This window comes from Dipodomys merriami, unplaced genomic scaffold (genome assembly GCF_024711535.1).
Source record: "Dipodomys merriami isolate MVZ:Mamm:240054 unplaced genomic scaffold, mDipMer1.0.p SCAF_10, whole genome shotgun sequence".
In the NCBI taxonomy this organism is placed as follows: Eukaryota; Metazoa; Chordata; class Mammalia; order Rodentia; family Heteromyidae; genus Dipodomys; species Dipodomys merriami.
The window spans coordinates 31296653-31312291 of record NW_027202271.1 but is presented as its reverse complement, the minus strand read 5'-3'; the positions used below and the strand labels follow the sequence as shown (position 1 = coordinate 31312291).

Sequence of the window (15639 nt, the reverse complement as noted above, 5' to 3'; positions counted from 1 at the left end):
TGGCTAGTGGCTCATGTCTGTAATCCTAGCTACTGGGGAGATTGAGATCTAAGGATCACTGGCAAGAAAGACTTTTGAGACTCTTGCCTTCAACTAACTCCCCAAACCAGAAGCTATCCTGGAGCAAAAAAGCTCAGGGATAGCACCCAGGCTCTCCGTTCAAGCCCTAGGATCAGCACAAAAGAAAACCCCACAAAAATCCCCCAAACTACCTACCCTTCTTTCTTTTCTTCCTCTCTTCCCTCCCTCCCTCCCTCCCTTCCTCCCACACCCCTTCTGCCCTCCATCCTTTCTTCTCTCTTTCCTTTTTTCAGGATAGAGAATACATATATGTAGCTATCATAAAGTATAATATGAATTATGAAAGCCTGCAGTAATTCAGAGGAAAAATAATTCCCTGCCTGGATTTACAAAGTTTTTATAGAGACTGAAATGTATGAGGTATATTTTGGAAAATGAGTCCTTTCCATTTGGGAAACAAGGAACAAAATGAACAGAGGCACACAGCTTTTTCAAGGGTTTGAAATAAATCAAATCTGAATGCAATGTGGGAATTACAGTATGTTTTAATGAGTAGGGGGATATAAGCTTATAAACAAACTTTGGGAAGGGGCTTAAATATCTTGTTAAGGAATTTGTATTTAATATTTAGTCATTACGTTGTCAAATATCTTAGGAAAATGACTTGATGAGGTGTTTAAATAATTCACTGAATGAAAAATTGGAGGAAACCAAACAGCTCTAAAATGCCATCTGAATTAATATATATTCTATACTTGTTTCTATGTGTGCACCTTCCTTTCTTCATTCCTTGGCAAAACTCTTCTATTAAGTTTTTTTCCCCTCTCAACCACTGTTATATTTCATAGTATTTTTTCAGTCCCTTGTTTGCATATGAGCTTTGACTCCTTTTTGAAAAAATCCACTCCATTCCAACTTCTTACTTCCTTACTATAAGCTTACTATTTATATATATGGAATTTCATTTTAAATTCATTTACTTTGAAGAAATAATAACCCTTTTTGTCTGTGACCATTTTTTCCTCCCAGTCCGGGGGCTTGAGCTGAGGGGCCTGGGCTCTATCCCTGAGCTGCTTTTGCTCACCACTTGAGCCACAGCACCACTTCTGTCTTTTTTTTTTTTTTAACGTGGTTTTAAGGAATCAGACCCAGGGCTTCATGCATGCTAGGCAAGCACTCTACCACTAAGCCACATTCCCAGCCCCACCATTTTGTTTTAACTTATATTTCTGGCTTTCCCCACATTTTATAAGACCTTGTTCTGTAGTTTACTCTGCTATAACTACTTTGTTTTTAGGGAGTTCTTAGAAACAGAATTATGTTTTTCATCCAAAGATTTAAAGGCTTTCTCAACCTGCATTCTCCCTTAACTTCTATCATGCATTTCTCCTTTTTTTAATGAAACTTTCTGGATTCGCCTATATTTATTCTTAATTTTTCTTCCCACTTCCTCTTTAACCTAGTACATCCTACTTTTATGTCCTTATCATCTTACTGAGACTATGCAGTATTGAAACTCTACATTTATAGATAATCCAATTGCACAATTCAGTGGTGGTTTTTATTCTTCCATTCATTCACACATCATTAAGCACTTTATCCTGGGCTCCTGGAAGTGCTAGTGAGCAAAATAATCATTTATGTCTTAGCCAACCAGCCTACCTACCAACTTACCTGCCTCTCTTCTTTCCTTTTGTCCTTCCTTCCTACTCTTCATCTCCTCCTCCCTAATACTTGTGTGTTCTGTCTACAGGATTTCACTGTGTTGCTCAAGCTGCTCTTGACCTCCTGGATTCAAGTAATCCTCCCAGCTTAGCTAGTACCTTGAATAGCCAGAACTACAGACACAGTCCAAAATAGTCATTTATGTCTTCATAGACTTACATTTTAGAGGGAAAAGTGGTGAAAAAATAAACTTAAAAAATGTGTTGCAGGGCAAGTAAGATGAGAGTTGAGGATAAATGTTACAGTATGAGGAGCTGGGAAGGTGGCTCAGTGGTAGAGTGCTTGGCTTGCATGCATGAGGCCCTGGGTTCGATTCCTCAGCACCATATAAACAGAAAAAAGCCAGAAGTGGTGCTATGGCTCAAGTGGTAGCACCCTAGCCTTGAGCTGACGAGCTGAGGGACAGCGCCCAGGCCCAGAATTCAGGCCCCACGACTGGACCCAAAACAAAAAAAAAATGTTACAGTATGAATTAGTTGGTCAGGATGAAAGCTTCTTTAACCAAGCCATGAATTGATTTCTGATACATTCTAAAGCTTTTGATAATCGCGAAAGTAGAGTGGTTACCCTAATATAATATGTAGGATACCTGGCATATAACGAAAGGGCATATGCTGCTGAAGAAGCACATGGTATTTTGCTGTTCTTTCAAGTATGGTCAATTTCGTTATGATGGACATAAGCATTTCTAAAGATATATAGAATTATATAATAAAAACCAGTTAGTATGGGGGAAAGGGTTGGGAAACACTCAGAAACTTTGTCTTTGGGACATGAAAAAAGATAGTAATGAAAAATGGTTAGAATGCTAGCCTTGAGCTGAAGAGCTGAGGGACAGCGCTCAGGCCCACAGTTCAAACCTCATGACTGACAAAAAATAAATAAATAAAAAGAAAAATGGTGGTATAGCTTTACATATATCGCTTATCCTTGAGAAAGATCTAAAATGTGCTTTGAGAATTGGGAGGTTTTTAGTGTGTTACTGTGAGGTAGAATAGGTAGTGTTAACTGAATGCATACACAGTAATTTGTAAGATGAGATTTGAATGGGTATGACTTGTAACACCCTGACCTGGTAGATGTTTGAAGTGTAGTTTGTCTTCACTTGCACATGACTCAGATTGTTTGGGTACAGTGATTAATTTTATTTATTATCTTAATGTTTTTTATTTGTTTTCCTCCTTTTGACAATATTCAAAAGTGAACTCACGGCCTAGTAATCTGCCATTTGAGTCATGTTTCCAGTTCTTCTTTTTTTTTTTTTAGATAAAACTTTATTCTTTGGCCTTTAAGCCTTAATCCTCCTACCCCTGCCCCTGCAGTAGCTGGGAATTGTAGGAGTATATCACCAGTTTGGTTTTGAGATACAATCTTGCTAACTTTTTGTTGGGTCTTGAACCATGATCCTTCTGTCTGTACCTTTTTTCTATTTTTTGGTCAAGACTGAACTCAACCTGGTTGCTGTCCCTGAGTGTTTTTGCTCTAGGCCAGCAATCTACCACTTGGAGCTACAGTGCCACTTCTGGTTTTCTGGGGTTTAATTGGAGATAATAGTCTCAGGGACTTTCCTGTAAGCAATAGCTTTGAACTTCAGTCCTCAACTCACAGCCTCCTGAATAGCTAGGATTACAGGCATGAGCCATGGCCACTCAGGTCTGTCTCTACCTCTTGAGTAGCCAGGATTTACATGCTACTTTTACTATGCCTTCTTTTACTGTTTATTTGAGACAGCTCACATATGGGTAGATAAGCAATTGTCTTTCCCAAATTATCTCCCTCCCTTTTCTTCCTCCCTCCCTTTGTTTTATAGACCTGGGGATTATATTAGATCATGATTTGTATGATGTAGGACAAAACAAACTAGGTAAATACTCTACCTCTAAGCTACATCCAAGCCCTCAAATTATTTTCTTTTATGTCATTCACATTGCAATAAATTCACATTTGCAAAATTGTTTTTTAGCACAACTCAAGTAGATGAGTTTCCTTCTGTTTGCTTTGTCTAGGGTGCATGATTAGTTCTTATTTTCTTTTTCTTTTTTTCCCTGGTTGTGGGGCTTGAACTCTGGGCCTGGGTGCTGTCCCTAAGCTCTTCAGCTCAAAGGCTTAGGACTCTACCACTTGAGCCACAGCGCCACTTCCAGTTTTCTGGTAGTTTATTGGAGAGAAGAATCTCATGGACTTTCCTGCCCAGGCTGGCTTTGAACCGTGATCCTCAGATCTCTGCCTCCTGAGCAGCTAGGATTATAGGTGTGAGCCACCAGTGCCAGGCTGCATGATTAATTCTTGATTAGTTACTTCTCACTTTACTGAATAAACTGAATGTTCTCTCACCAACAGACCCATATGAACCATCAAATTAGAAACTTTGGAACACTGACAGGTTTGGTATTATGAAAAGACAACTAGCCTTGCAACTTCAGTTGTTTATTCTGAAAGAATTTTGAGTTTTAATTTCATGTAACGAAAAGTGTCTATTTCAAAACTAATGTACTATATTATATAAATGAAAAGTTTGATACATTTTGTTAGAAATCTTAGCTAAGGCTAGAAGTTGATATTTAAACTGTTTTGTTTTATGCTTTCCTAGGTAAATGGAGGAAGATCAGCTCTATAAAACAAAATTTCTAAATGTGGAATACATTGTAGCTTATCATAATCTATCTATATGGATATGTGGGTCCTTATTAGTGAGCTTTGTTTTTTAAGCTTACTCAAATTCTATTTCTTGTTGTTTTTTAGTATTTATTTTTATTTTATTTTATTTTATTTTTTTTAAGAATGTTTTATTTTTTTGCTTATGTGGTGCTGAGGAATCGAACCCAGGGCCTCTGGCATGCAAGGCAAGCACTCTACCACTGAGCCACCTTCCCAGCCCCTAGTAATTTATTTTTAAATTTTTGTTATAGGGTCTCATTTTGTATCTGAGGCTGTTTAGCTCAGGCTGGCTTTAAACTAAGATCCTTCTACTTCAGACTCCCGAGTACTAAGATTACCAGCATGTATCACTCACCATGCCCATAATTCTATTCTTATTTTCTGCTCAGAAGCCATTTCATCAGAGTATTTTGTGGCCTTTTTTTTTTTTTTTGGATTGGTTGTTCCTTTTTTGGTATTGGGATTTGAATTTAGGGCTTTGTGTTCTTTTTCTTCAAGACTGGTACTGTACCACTTGAGCCATACCTCTACTTCTGGCTTTTTGCTAGTTAGTTGGAGATAACAGTCTCTTGGATTTTTCTGTTCCACTTGCTTTGAACCTCTGTTCTCAGATATCAGTCTCCTGAATAGCTAGGATTACAGGTGTGAACCATTAGCACCTGGCCAAATAAAGTATAGCTTGCCAGTATAATTTGCCTCTTGAATAATTTTGTCTCATTACTTTTAGAATGAGATTGCAATGAGACATTTTGTCAGATTGTTATTCTCTTTAATGACAGTCATTCATGCTGGTTGAGAGATTGAGAAAATAAGACCTGATACTGGTGCCCATTAAAGTAATTGCTATTAAATATTAATTAGCATTAATTTATTTTAGATTAATTGTGGTTATCTTTTAAAGTATTCAAAAGATGCTATTTTATTTTGAAGGATTAGAAGATAAAGAACAAAATTTAACAAGAAGAATTAGTACCTCAGATATTCTATCTGAAAAGGTAAGATACTGATTTGTGGGATTGGATATCTCTGTAATGCTGATTCTTGTACTGTTGTCTGTTTTTGTTTTGTTTGCTTTGAGATACAATTTTACTAGTCCTGGCTGATTTTGAGTTTGTCATCCTTCTATCTCAGCCTCCTGAGTACTGAGATTCAGGTTTGTGCCACTACTTTCAGATCATAGACTATTCTTGTCAAGTCATTGTTATACCTTTCTACATAGACTTAAATTCTGGAGAGAGCTGGAGGTGTGGTTCAAGCAGTAGGGTGCCTATCTAGGAAGCTTAAAGCCCTGAATTCAAACCCTAGCACACCCCCCCAAAAAATGTCACAGTTTCTTTCCATTAAGTTCTGCAGATTCTAAGAAACTGAAAACAGTCATATCCATAGATCTTTTTGTTTGTGGTTTTGAAACTTAATTTTGATCCAGAGATTCCCCCCCCCCTTTTTTTTTTTTTGGTGTGTTATTCTATGTAGACATTTACCTGGCTTCAGATTTTAGCTCCTCCTCTTGAATGACAGTAATGAGTAAGCAGTTTAGTGTTTGTGTCTTTCTTTTCTACAAAATTAGTTCAATATCATGTATTCCTTGGGTTGTTGGGAGACTGTCACAGAAAAAAGTACAGAAACATCAACACTGTTTACTATAGAGTAGGCAATAACTAAATCTTTTTCTTATTTTAGAGGTCTGAAATAGTTGTAATTTCTTCTAATGAGATTTCAGTTTACTAAGAGTAAGTTGAAATGGTTTAAAGAGTCTAGGAACTTTAGGGTAGTCCTGAGTTTTGGAATGATAACATGGCAGATGCAAACTCACAAACATATTTTCAAATATTCTCACAACCATATGAAATAAGTTAACATTTTTGTAGATGAAGTAAGGTTCATTGGTGTTGATTAAATTACTTGCTTAAAGTTACATAGGAATTGGGTATCAGAGCAAGAATATCAGTATTCCTGGTGTTCATTCATGTACCTGCTTCCGTTTAGCATATTATAGTTGTGAGATAGCATCAGCGATTTCTTCTTTTCATTCTAAAAAGGGTTACAAAGAGTAAAAAAAATCTCAATGGAGAAGTGCTGATAACTTTTTAAGTTAAACTTTAGGTCAATATTTTTTAGTGGCTTTTTATACAGTTGATGGATTCTGTTGCTACACTGTACACCGTGTGTCACATGTGGCTTTTAAGGACTTAAAATATGATTGAGGAAATACTGTCCAAGGGATACAAAGTTACACTTAATGTAGGAATAAGAAGCTCTGATAAGCCTTGTAATGTGGGTGACTATCCATAATAGTGATGTGCTGTATGTTTCAAAAAACAAGAAAGAGTAGATTTTGAATGTTTTCATCATAACAAATGATATTTCATTCTTACTTAAATATTATATGATGTATACATGCATTGAAATATTATATCCATGGGATTTCATCAATATGTGCAATACTTACTGTATTAGTTAAAAACTATACTTAAGGCAGGTTGGCTCAAGCCTTTCATCCTAGCTACTTGGGAGGTAAAGTTGAGGAATAGAATGATTGGAAGTCAGGTTAGGCAAAAAGAAATTCATGAGACCCATCTGAGTCAGAAGCTGGAGATCTGGTGGCAAACCCCTGTTATTCCAATTACCAGAGGTAGTGCTGTGGCTGGGTGCAGTGGCATGGGCATGTCACCTTGTGACTTGGGGATGAATGCAACCTAGGCTGGCCTAGGCAAAAAAATGAAACCTTGGGGGCTGTGAATGTGGCTTAGTGGTAGAGTGCTTGCCTAGCATACATGAAGCCACATACACAGAAAAAGCCAGAAGTGGTTCTGTGACTCAAGTTGTGGAGTGCTAGTCTTGAGCAAATTTGTTCAGGGATAGTGCTCAGACCCGGATTCAAGCCCTACGACTGGCAAAAAAGAAAAAAATGAAACCCTGCCTTGACAATAACCAGTGTAAAAAGAGCATGGCTCAAATGGTAGATTGCTTGCTTAGCAAGCTTGAGCCCCTCAGTTCAATCTCAAACACTGCTCAAACAAACAAAAATTAAGAAGCAGTACGAGAAGATTAGGAAACTTGGAAAGTCTTCTTTAAAAACATCTACTTTTGCCGGACTCCGGTGGCTCACGCCTGTAATCCTAGCTACTCAGGAAGCTGAGATCTGAGGATCAGGGTTCAAAGCCAGCCTGGGCAGGAAAGCCCGTGAAACTTATCTTCAATAAGCCACCAGAAAACTGGAAGTGGCACTGTACCTCAAGTGGTAGAGCACTAGCCTTGAGCTGAAGAGCTGAGGGACAGCGCTCAGTTCCAGAGTTCAAGCCCCATGACCGACCGACCAAAAAAAAAAAAATCTGCTTTTGACATCATTCTATTTTTAATTTTTCTGAGCAAAAGTCTGTGTTCAAAAAATGTTCCAAGTAATTATAACTTTTAAAATATTCAAATATAGGGGCTCAGAAGGTGGCTCAGTGGTAGAGTGCTTGCCTCATGCATGAGGTCCTGGGTTTGATTCCTCAGCACTACATAAGCAGAAAAAGCCAGAAGTGGTGCTATGGCTCAAGTGATAGAGCGCTAGCCTTGACCTGAAGAGCTGAGGGACAGTGTCCAGGCCCAGAGTTCAGGTCCCATGACCAACCGAAAAAACAAAAATTCAAATATAGACAAGTTTGCATAAAGTTTTTTCCTTTGGTGGTGATTTTAAGAAAAAAGTATGTATTTTAAGATATATATATATATATTTACAAAAGCTTGCAGTGTTTATTCAATATATCTTTTATGAGTCTAAAGAATCATATGATTATGGAACCACTTCATGCTTCATTTCTTACTTAGGGTTTTGCTTTATTTGCAATTGCTCCTGACAGAATTATATTTTCAAATTTGGGAAGCCTTGTTAAATACTTATGGCCAAACTCTCCTGTTTTGCATCATCTGGATTATTTGTTCTTCCTGATCTACTTCCATTTATTGATGTTCTATGTTGTAGGTTAAATTAGTCTTGAGTTGTAGGAAGAAATTTGTTTCTTTATTTTGCCCATAATTGTCATTTAAGCATTTGTCTTTAAGTACTAATCTTTTAAAAGAGCTCAATTGGTGAAATGTTTAAAAAGTAACTTCCTTTTATTTGTTTTAAAGAAACTTGGTGAAGATGAAGAGGAACTATCTGAATTACAGCTTCGTCTTTTGGCTCTTCAGTCAGCCAGTAAAAAATGGCAACAGAAAGAGCAGCAGGTGATGAAAGAAAGCAAGGAAAAGTTGACTAAGACAAAAACTGTACAGCAAAAAGTTAAAACCAGTACAAAAACACATTCGGCCAAAAAAGTTAGCACTGCAGGTATTATTTGTGTTACATTCTTTTAACTGAAATTCATATATATCCGTAGTTTCTAGATTTTAATTCAGAAAGTTTTGAGTTTGAGAAATTGTAGGACTCTAAAATAGATTAGGCGTATGTAAATAACTTAGGAACCAACTGTGTATATAAGCCAATGATAATAAAACAATTTTTTTTGGTTGGTCGTGGGGCTTGAACTCTGGGCCTGGGCATTGCCCCTGAGCTCTTCAGCTCAAGGCAAGTAAGTGCTCTGCCACTTGAACCACAGCGTCACTTCTGGTTTTCTGGTGGTTAATTAGAGATAAAAGTGTCATGGACTTTCCTGCCAAGGTTGGCTTTGAACTGCAATCCTCAGATCTCAGCCTCCTGAGTAGCTAGGATTACATGTGTGAGTCATTGGTGCTCCGCACAAAATGTTCTTTTGTTACCAATAAGACTAACTCAGGTCAGATGCTGGTGGCTCATCCTGCAATGCTAGCTGCTCAGGAGACCAAGAGCTGAGAGGATCACGGTGTGAAGCCAGCCTGAGCAGGAAAGTCTGTGAGGCTCTTACCTCCAGTTAACCACCAGAAAACTGGAACTGGTGAAATGGCTCAACAAAATCCCCAAGTTCAAGCCCCAAGACCAATCAATAAAAGGAAAAAAACAAACCAATAGCGAAGTAGGTGCTAGTCTTTCTATATTTTATTTTTCTTTTTGCTTATTTTTTTTCAGGTAGTAGCATTTGAATTTAGGTCCTTCAGCGTGCTGGAAAGGCACTCTTCTGCTTGAGCCACACTTTCAACCTTCTTTCTGTTTTTATGTAAAGCTAAACAGGCTTTGAGAAAGCAGCAAACAAAGGCATGGAAGAAACTACAGCAACAAAAAGAACAAGAAAGACAGAAAGAAGATGATCAGCGGAAACAAGCTGAAGAAGAAGAGAGAAGGAAAAGAGAAGAAGAAATAAGAAAAATTCGAGACCTTTCAAATCAGGAGGAGCAGTACAATCGATTCATGAAATTGGTTGGTGGCGGAAAGAGGAGATCAAGAAGTAAAGTAAGGAATCTGAAAATATAAAATCAGAACATTATTTAAATTTAAGTGCCCTTATAGTCTTAGTTTATAGATTTAATCAAGTAGGAAACACTACAAATAGCTTACACTTGATAGAACTTACTACATAATTTTTAAATAGTAAACAAGTTGAGAATAAGAGTAAGAAGTTGAGAATGAATCTTTGTAGTAGGAGAAATTAAAAAGGAAGATAAAATTTTGGTTAACAATAGTTTTTGATCATTTGTTTACAAGAAAGTAGGAGTACTAAGTAAGGACTTACTCAATATGGCTATGTGTTAAATATAGGGGCAGAATAGCTTTAGTTTTTACTGTGGAAGGAGAAATGTATCAGGATTTATGTAATGGACTGTTTTAAAGAATGTTAAATCATCATATTGTAATGACTAGAGCATCTGACCATTTTGTATTTAGTCATTAAATATTTGTGGAGTATGTGTATAATTCATTGATAAAGACTGAGTAAGCTGTTACCTTTTAAGAAAAGTATTAAAATTAAACTAGAGATTTAATATTGACCTACTATAATTAGTGATGTTGCTTTTTTGGCATTTTGAACTTTTACAATTATGAATGCAGTGATGAAGACTGGAGGGATAGTAAAGAGTAAACTTTAATTGGTAGGAATCAGGAGTTAAGGTCAAGGAATACTGTTAATATTTTTTTTTAATTAAAACAAATTTTGTGCCAATCTTGGGGGTGGAACTCAGGTCCTGGGTGCTGTCCCTGAACTTATTTGTTCAAGGCTAGTGCTCTACCTCTTGAACTACAGCTTCACTTCTTACTTTGTGTGTGCATGCGTATGAGTGTTTACGTGTGTTCTCTCTCTCTCTTGCTGAATTGGAGATAATTAGTCTCACAGACTTTTCTGCTTGGGCTGGCTTTGCTCTGCAATCCTCAGATCTCAGCCTCCTGAGTAGCTAGAATTATAGGCATGAGCCACCAGTGTTAGGTGTAAATATTCTTTTATCTTTTCATGTGTATGGGTGTGATTCTAGGGTTTAATTTTGCCTTGTGCTTGATAGGCAGGTGCTTTTGTCACCTGAGCTTCACTTCCAGGCCTCCTAAAACTAGTATTTTTTCCTCTAATTTTACACAGAAGCCATAAGTGTTCAAGAGCTTGTAATTGTATTTTATATAGGGATAGCTAATTATTTAGTAGCTCAGCTAACTGGAAATTTGATCTGTATAGATGCTGCTTGCTAGATTCTATTCTATCTGGTGCTGCCTTTATAAAATGCCCACCACAATGTATTTGGTCATGTCAGTTGATTTTCCCAAATCTGATATGACAAGATGAATGTATCTAAATCATCCTGATTTTTTTTATACTTGTTCCCTAGAAGATAATTATCAGTTCTTTGATGATTTATAGCCTAAGAATAGTGTAAGATAGAAAATACTTTGAAACTAAGAAAAACATGTTGTATACTTAGTCTTCAGATCCTGACCTGAGGCGATCCTTAGATAAGCAACCTACTGATAGTGGAGGAGGCATTTATCAATATGATAACTATGAAGAAGTTGCTATGGATACAGATAGTGAAACCAATTCTCCAGGTATGAGCCAAAACCTGAAACATTTATGTTTTCACAATTACTAGAGAAGAAGTATGTAATGAAGGTGAGATTTTCTGATGAATTCTATAACCACATTTGAAGTTGTAAATACTTAGCAAACCCCAAATATTCATAAGTTTTATTTCCAAGTATTTTTAGTCTTTAAATAACAAAACGTTGTTTAAACTGTTTATTTGTTCTAAAAACATGAAGATTATGGGAATGATAACTCTTGATCTTTAGCCAAAATTCTTTGTGTTAGTTAAAAAAAAATCTCTTTTCCTTTTAGGATCTGGAGATGGAGAGTGATGATACTAGGGATATCTCAGGAAAGGCTTCCTAGAATTGGTTAGGGTTCTACCTCAATTAGCTTGCATAGTTTAGAATCTTTTCTTGATTTGAGGGCCAGAGGCTGGGCTTTTGTTGATTATCTGAGGTGATTGACTCTTACAGATCTAGTCACTCCCTAATTAAAAACATGTGAGTCTAGGGCTGGGAAGGTGGCTCAGTGGTAGAGTGCTTGCCTTGCATGCATGAGGCCCTGGGATCGATTCCTCAGCACCACATAAGCAAACAGAAAAAGCTGGAAGTGGCGCTGTGGCTCAAGTGGTAGAGCGCTAGTCTTGAGCTGAAGAGCTGAGGGACAGCGCCCAGGCCCAGAGTTCAGGCCCCATGACCGGACCCCAAAAAAACAAAACAAAACAAAACAAAAAAAATGTGAGTCTATGGCAGATAACAATTCAGAATTCTAGGAATTGCTGTTCTTGAAATTGAAAGGTCATATGATCAGTATATTTCTCCCTGTTGTCACATTGTGAGACCAAATAAAAACTTAGAATCCAGGGCTGGGAAGTTGGCTCAGTGATAGAGTTCTTTCCTGGCATGCATGAGGCCCTGGGTTCAATTCCTCAGCACCACATAAGCAGAAAAAAGCCAGATGTGGCACTGTGGCTCAAGTGGTAGGGTGCTAACCTTGAGCTGAAGAGCTGAGGGATAGCACCCAGGCCCAGAGTTCAGTCCCCATGACTGACAAAAGAACAGAAAAACCTTAGAATCCCTACTTTTTGGTAAGTTAGCAGACAGAAGGCAAAACAAAAAAAGATTTGGGTAATATTTACTAATAGTACTCATTTTTAGATCATTGTTTAGCTAGTGTTTGAAAAATCTTTCATTTATTTTCATAATTTAACTCTTTTTGGTCAGTCTTTAATTTTCTTATTCTCAGCGTCTTGGAGATAATTCATTGTAATATCGTGTTGACAATACTATTAATATTCTGTTTCCATAAGAATGATTGATTTTTGTTTTTTAAATAATTTTGTGAAAATTTATGTTACACAGTCAACCTTGTCAGATTTTAATTCTTCCCATATAATTATGTAAGTAATTATAATTATGTAAGTGTATAATCACATAAGTAATGTTTTCTTTTCCTTTTTTTTTTTTTTTTTTAAGACAGTGTTTCCCTAAGTATCCTAGGCTGACATTGAACTCAAGCTGTCACTCAGGCTGACCTTATACTCCCTATGTAGTCCAGACTGGTCTGAACCATTGATTCACCCCCTCTTGCTTCCTGAGTTCTAGAATTACAGGTGTTTGCCACTGTGCCCAGATGATATTTATATTTTTAAGAAGTAAAACTCTTTTTAAGATCAGTAACCATCCAGATTGGAGCCTCAGGTCATTTATATATAAGGCAATATCTGTATTGACTTTTTGAGGTAACTAAGATAAAGATTAAAGTATGAAAAACTGTACTTTTTTGGCTAAGTTAGTGCTTATTTCTATGCTTTATTCACCCCTCCCCTCAATATTATTTGAACTGTAGGCATTGCACTTCCTAAGCAGGGACCCTACTATTGAGTCTCACCTCTAGCTCTACTTGCTTCCTCAAATCAGTTGCCTCCCTCCCCTCCCTTTCTCATTCCCTCCATTAGTCACTTATTCTTCTCTCATTCCCTCCCTCCCACCGGTCTGCCCTCCTTCCTTCCTTCCTTCCTTCCTTCCTTCCTTCCTTCCTTCCTTCCCTCCCTCCTTCCCTCCTTCCCTCCTTCCCTCCTTTTCTTTCTCTTACTTGTTTTTCTCCCTTTTTTTTTCTTTTTAATGGTACTGAAGATTAAATGCAAAATTTCAGGAACACAGTCAGCCACTTTACCATTTATTGGTGCCAAACCAGCAGCCCATTTGTTTTGTGTCTTGTTTTTGAGATAGTTTGCCAACTTTGTTCATGCTGGCCTTGGAGTTATATATATTTGCTTCTACCTCTTTAGCTGGGATTATACTCATGTGATACCATATCCAGCTTCTGTTTCTTTCTATACAAGATGAAATCCATACTACTTGCTTGTTTGTTTTCTGCTAGGACACTAGGGCAAAAATTTCTGTTTTATTACTATTAGGGAAAAAATAGCATGCTTTAAGCATTTCTTGCCCAACAGGGCAAGAACATGAACAGTGGGGGGTTTTTATTTGAGAAAAGGTCTCACCATGTAGTATAGACTAGCCACTAACTTTTGAGCCTCCTGTCTCAACCTGGATTATAGGCATATGTCTCTGAACCTGGTGGAAGGTAGAGTTTGAAGGAACTAAATGTCAGCTTAAATTTATATAGTTAGAGAAGGACACATGGGAGTTTAAGGGATTAAAAAAATCTAATTTGCATTCTACCTACTCCACTTAGATTTGTTGTTTCTTCAAATACATCATGCAATCACTATGTTCCTAGTAAAATACTTATGTTCTTAAACACTTACCAAAAACAATTTTTTTACAGCACCTTCCCCAGTGCAACCACCGTTCTTCTCTGAATGTTCACTGGGATATTTTTCTTCAGCATCATCTATATCTTTGCCTCCACCACCTCAGGTTTCTGTAAGTTAGAATGAATATGATTTCTCATATATTGTGTTACCCTGTGTCTTTTTTAGTTTGTTTTTGAAAATCTGGCATGAATAATTGAGATTTAACAGTTAACAATAAATCAAAACTACTTAGAACAGTGGGACCTATCAGCTGTGCTGGACATTCTCAATGGCAGCGATGGGAGGGAAGGAATGAGAGGGATAGAGAGAATAGCTAACACTAAGCAAAAGGAAAAAAATGTACATATCACCTGATGTGGAAGAAATACTATTGTCAAAGCTCATAGAATTCACAAACTTTATAGACTACAATAAAGACAAATTTTCCCATGAATATTAGAATGTGTGTTTGTGACTTTAAGTATTACTATCTCACAATATACTATGAAATTTGTGAATTATATGTAATCACTTAATCACAATAAAAAAGAACTACTTAATAGAAGAAATTGCTAGAAGTATGTTATAAACAGCTGATTATTTACTGCTAAGATACTCATTTGGTAGAAATTTTTTTCCCCTCTTCCTGGGGCTTGAACTCTGGGCCTGGGTACTGTCCCTGAGCTTCTTTGTTCAAGGCTAATGCTCTACCACTTGTGCCACAGTGCCATTTGGGGCCTTTTCTGAGTAGTTTGCTGGCAGTAAGAGTCACATGTCCTGCCTGAGCTGGCCTAGAACTGCAATCCTTAGATCTCAGCCTCCTGAATAGTTAGGAATACAGGTATGAGCCACAGGGGAACAGCTCATTTGGTAGAATTTTTATAACTGAATTTTGTGTGTGTGTGTATGTGTGTGTGTATGTTTTTACTGTTTCAGATTTATCTTTTTTAATTTGAGATTTAAGTACAAAAAGATGCATGTAAAACTTCCCTTTTCCCTCTTTCTATAAATATACTTATTTTTAACTTAAAATCTAGCTAAAAGAAAACATTGCCTGGAGAAATTAATTAATTTCATTTTCTCTATCTCCCATGTAAAAGACGTATCAAATCTAATTTTTTTTTAAAGGAAAAAAGTAGGGATTCACAAAGTAGAAGTTCTGAAATCACTACTTGAGAACCTAGAGAAGATCATACTAAATGTCTCTAAGTAAGGAAAAGGGAACCTTTCTATTTATTTATTTATTTATTTATTTATTTGGTCGATCATGGGGCTTGAACTCTGGGCTTGGGGTCCCTGTGCTCTTCAGCTCAAGGCGAGTGTTCTAACACTTGAGCCACAGTGCCACTTCCAGTTTTCTAGTGGTTTATTGGAGATAAGAGTCTCACGGACTTTCCTTCCCAGGCTGGCTTTGAATCGCAATCCTCAGATCTCAGCCTCCTATGTTGCTAGGATTACAGGCGTGAGCCACCGGCGCCCAGCTACCTTTCTATTTAATATTTCCTAGGTAGACGCTCTAGTCTTCACAGTCAGCTTATAGGAAGGGGGAATATTAGAGCAGAGAGT

The 15639-nt window shown here is 37.2% G+C and overlaps 1 protein-coding gene across 1 annotated transcript in view; it reads left to right on the top strand.

Moving 5' to 3' along the window:
* Zfc3h1 (zinc finger C3H1-type containing) overlaps positions 1-15639 on the top strand; it is a 59566-nt gene that overhangs the window by 11179 nt on the left and 32748 nt on the right. Inside the window, exons 3-7 of the mRNA XM_069988677.1 lie at positions 5335-5399; positions 8521-8719; positions 9528-9754; positions 11209-11332; positions 14106-14203. Coding sequence (XP_069844778.1) covers positions 5335-5399; positions 8521-8719; positions 9528-9754; positions 11209-11332; positions 14106-14203 — 713 coding nt within the window. The remainder of the gene's footprint in view (positions 1-5334; positions 5400-8520; positions 8720-9527; positions 9755-11208; positions 11333-14105; positions 14204-15639) is intronic.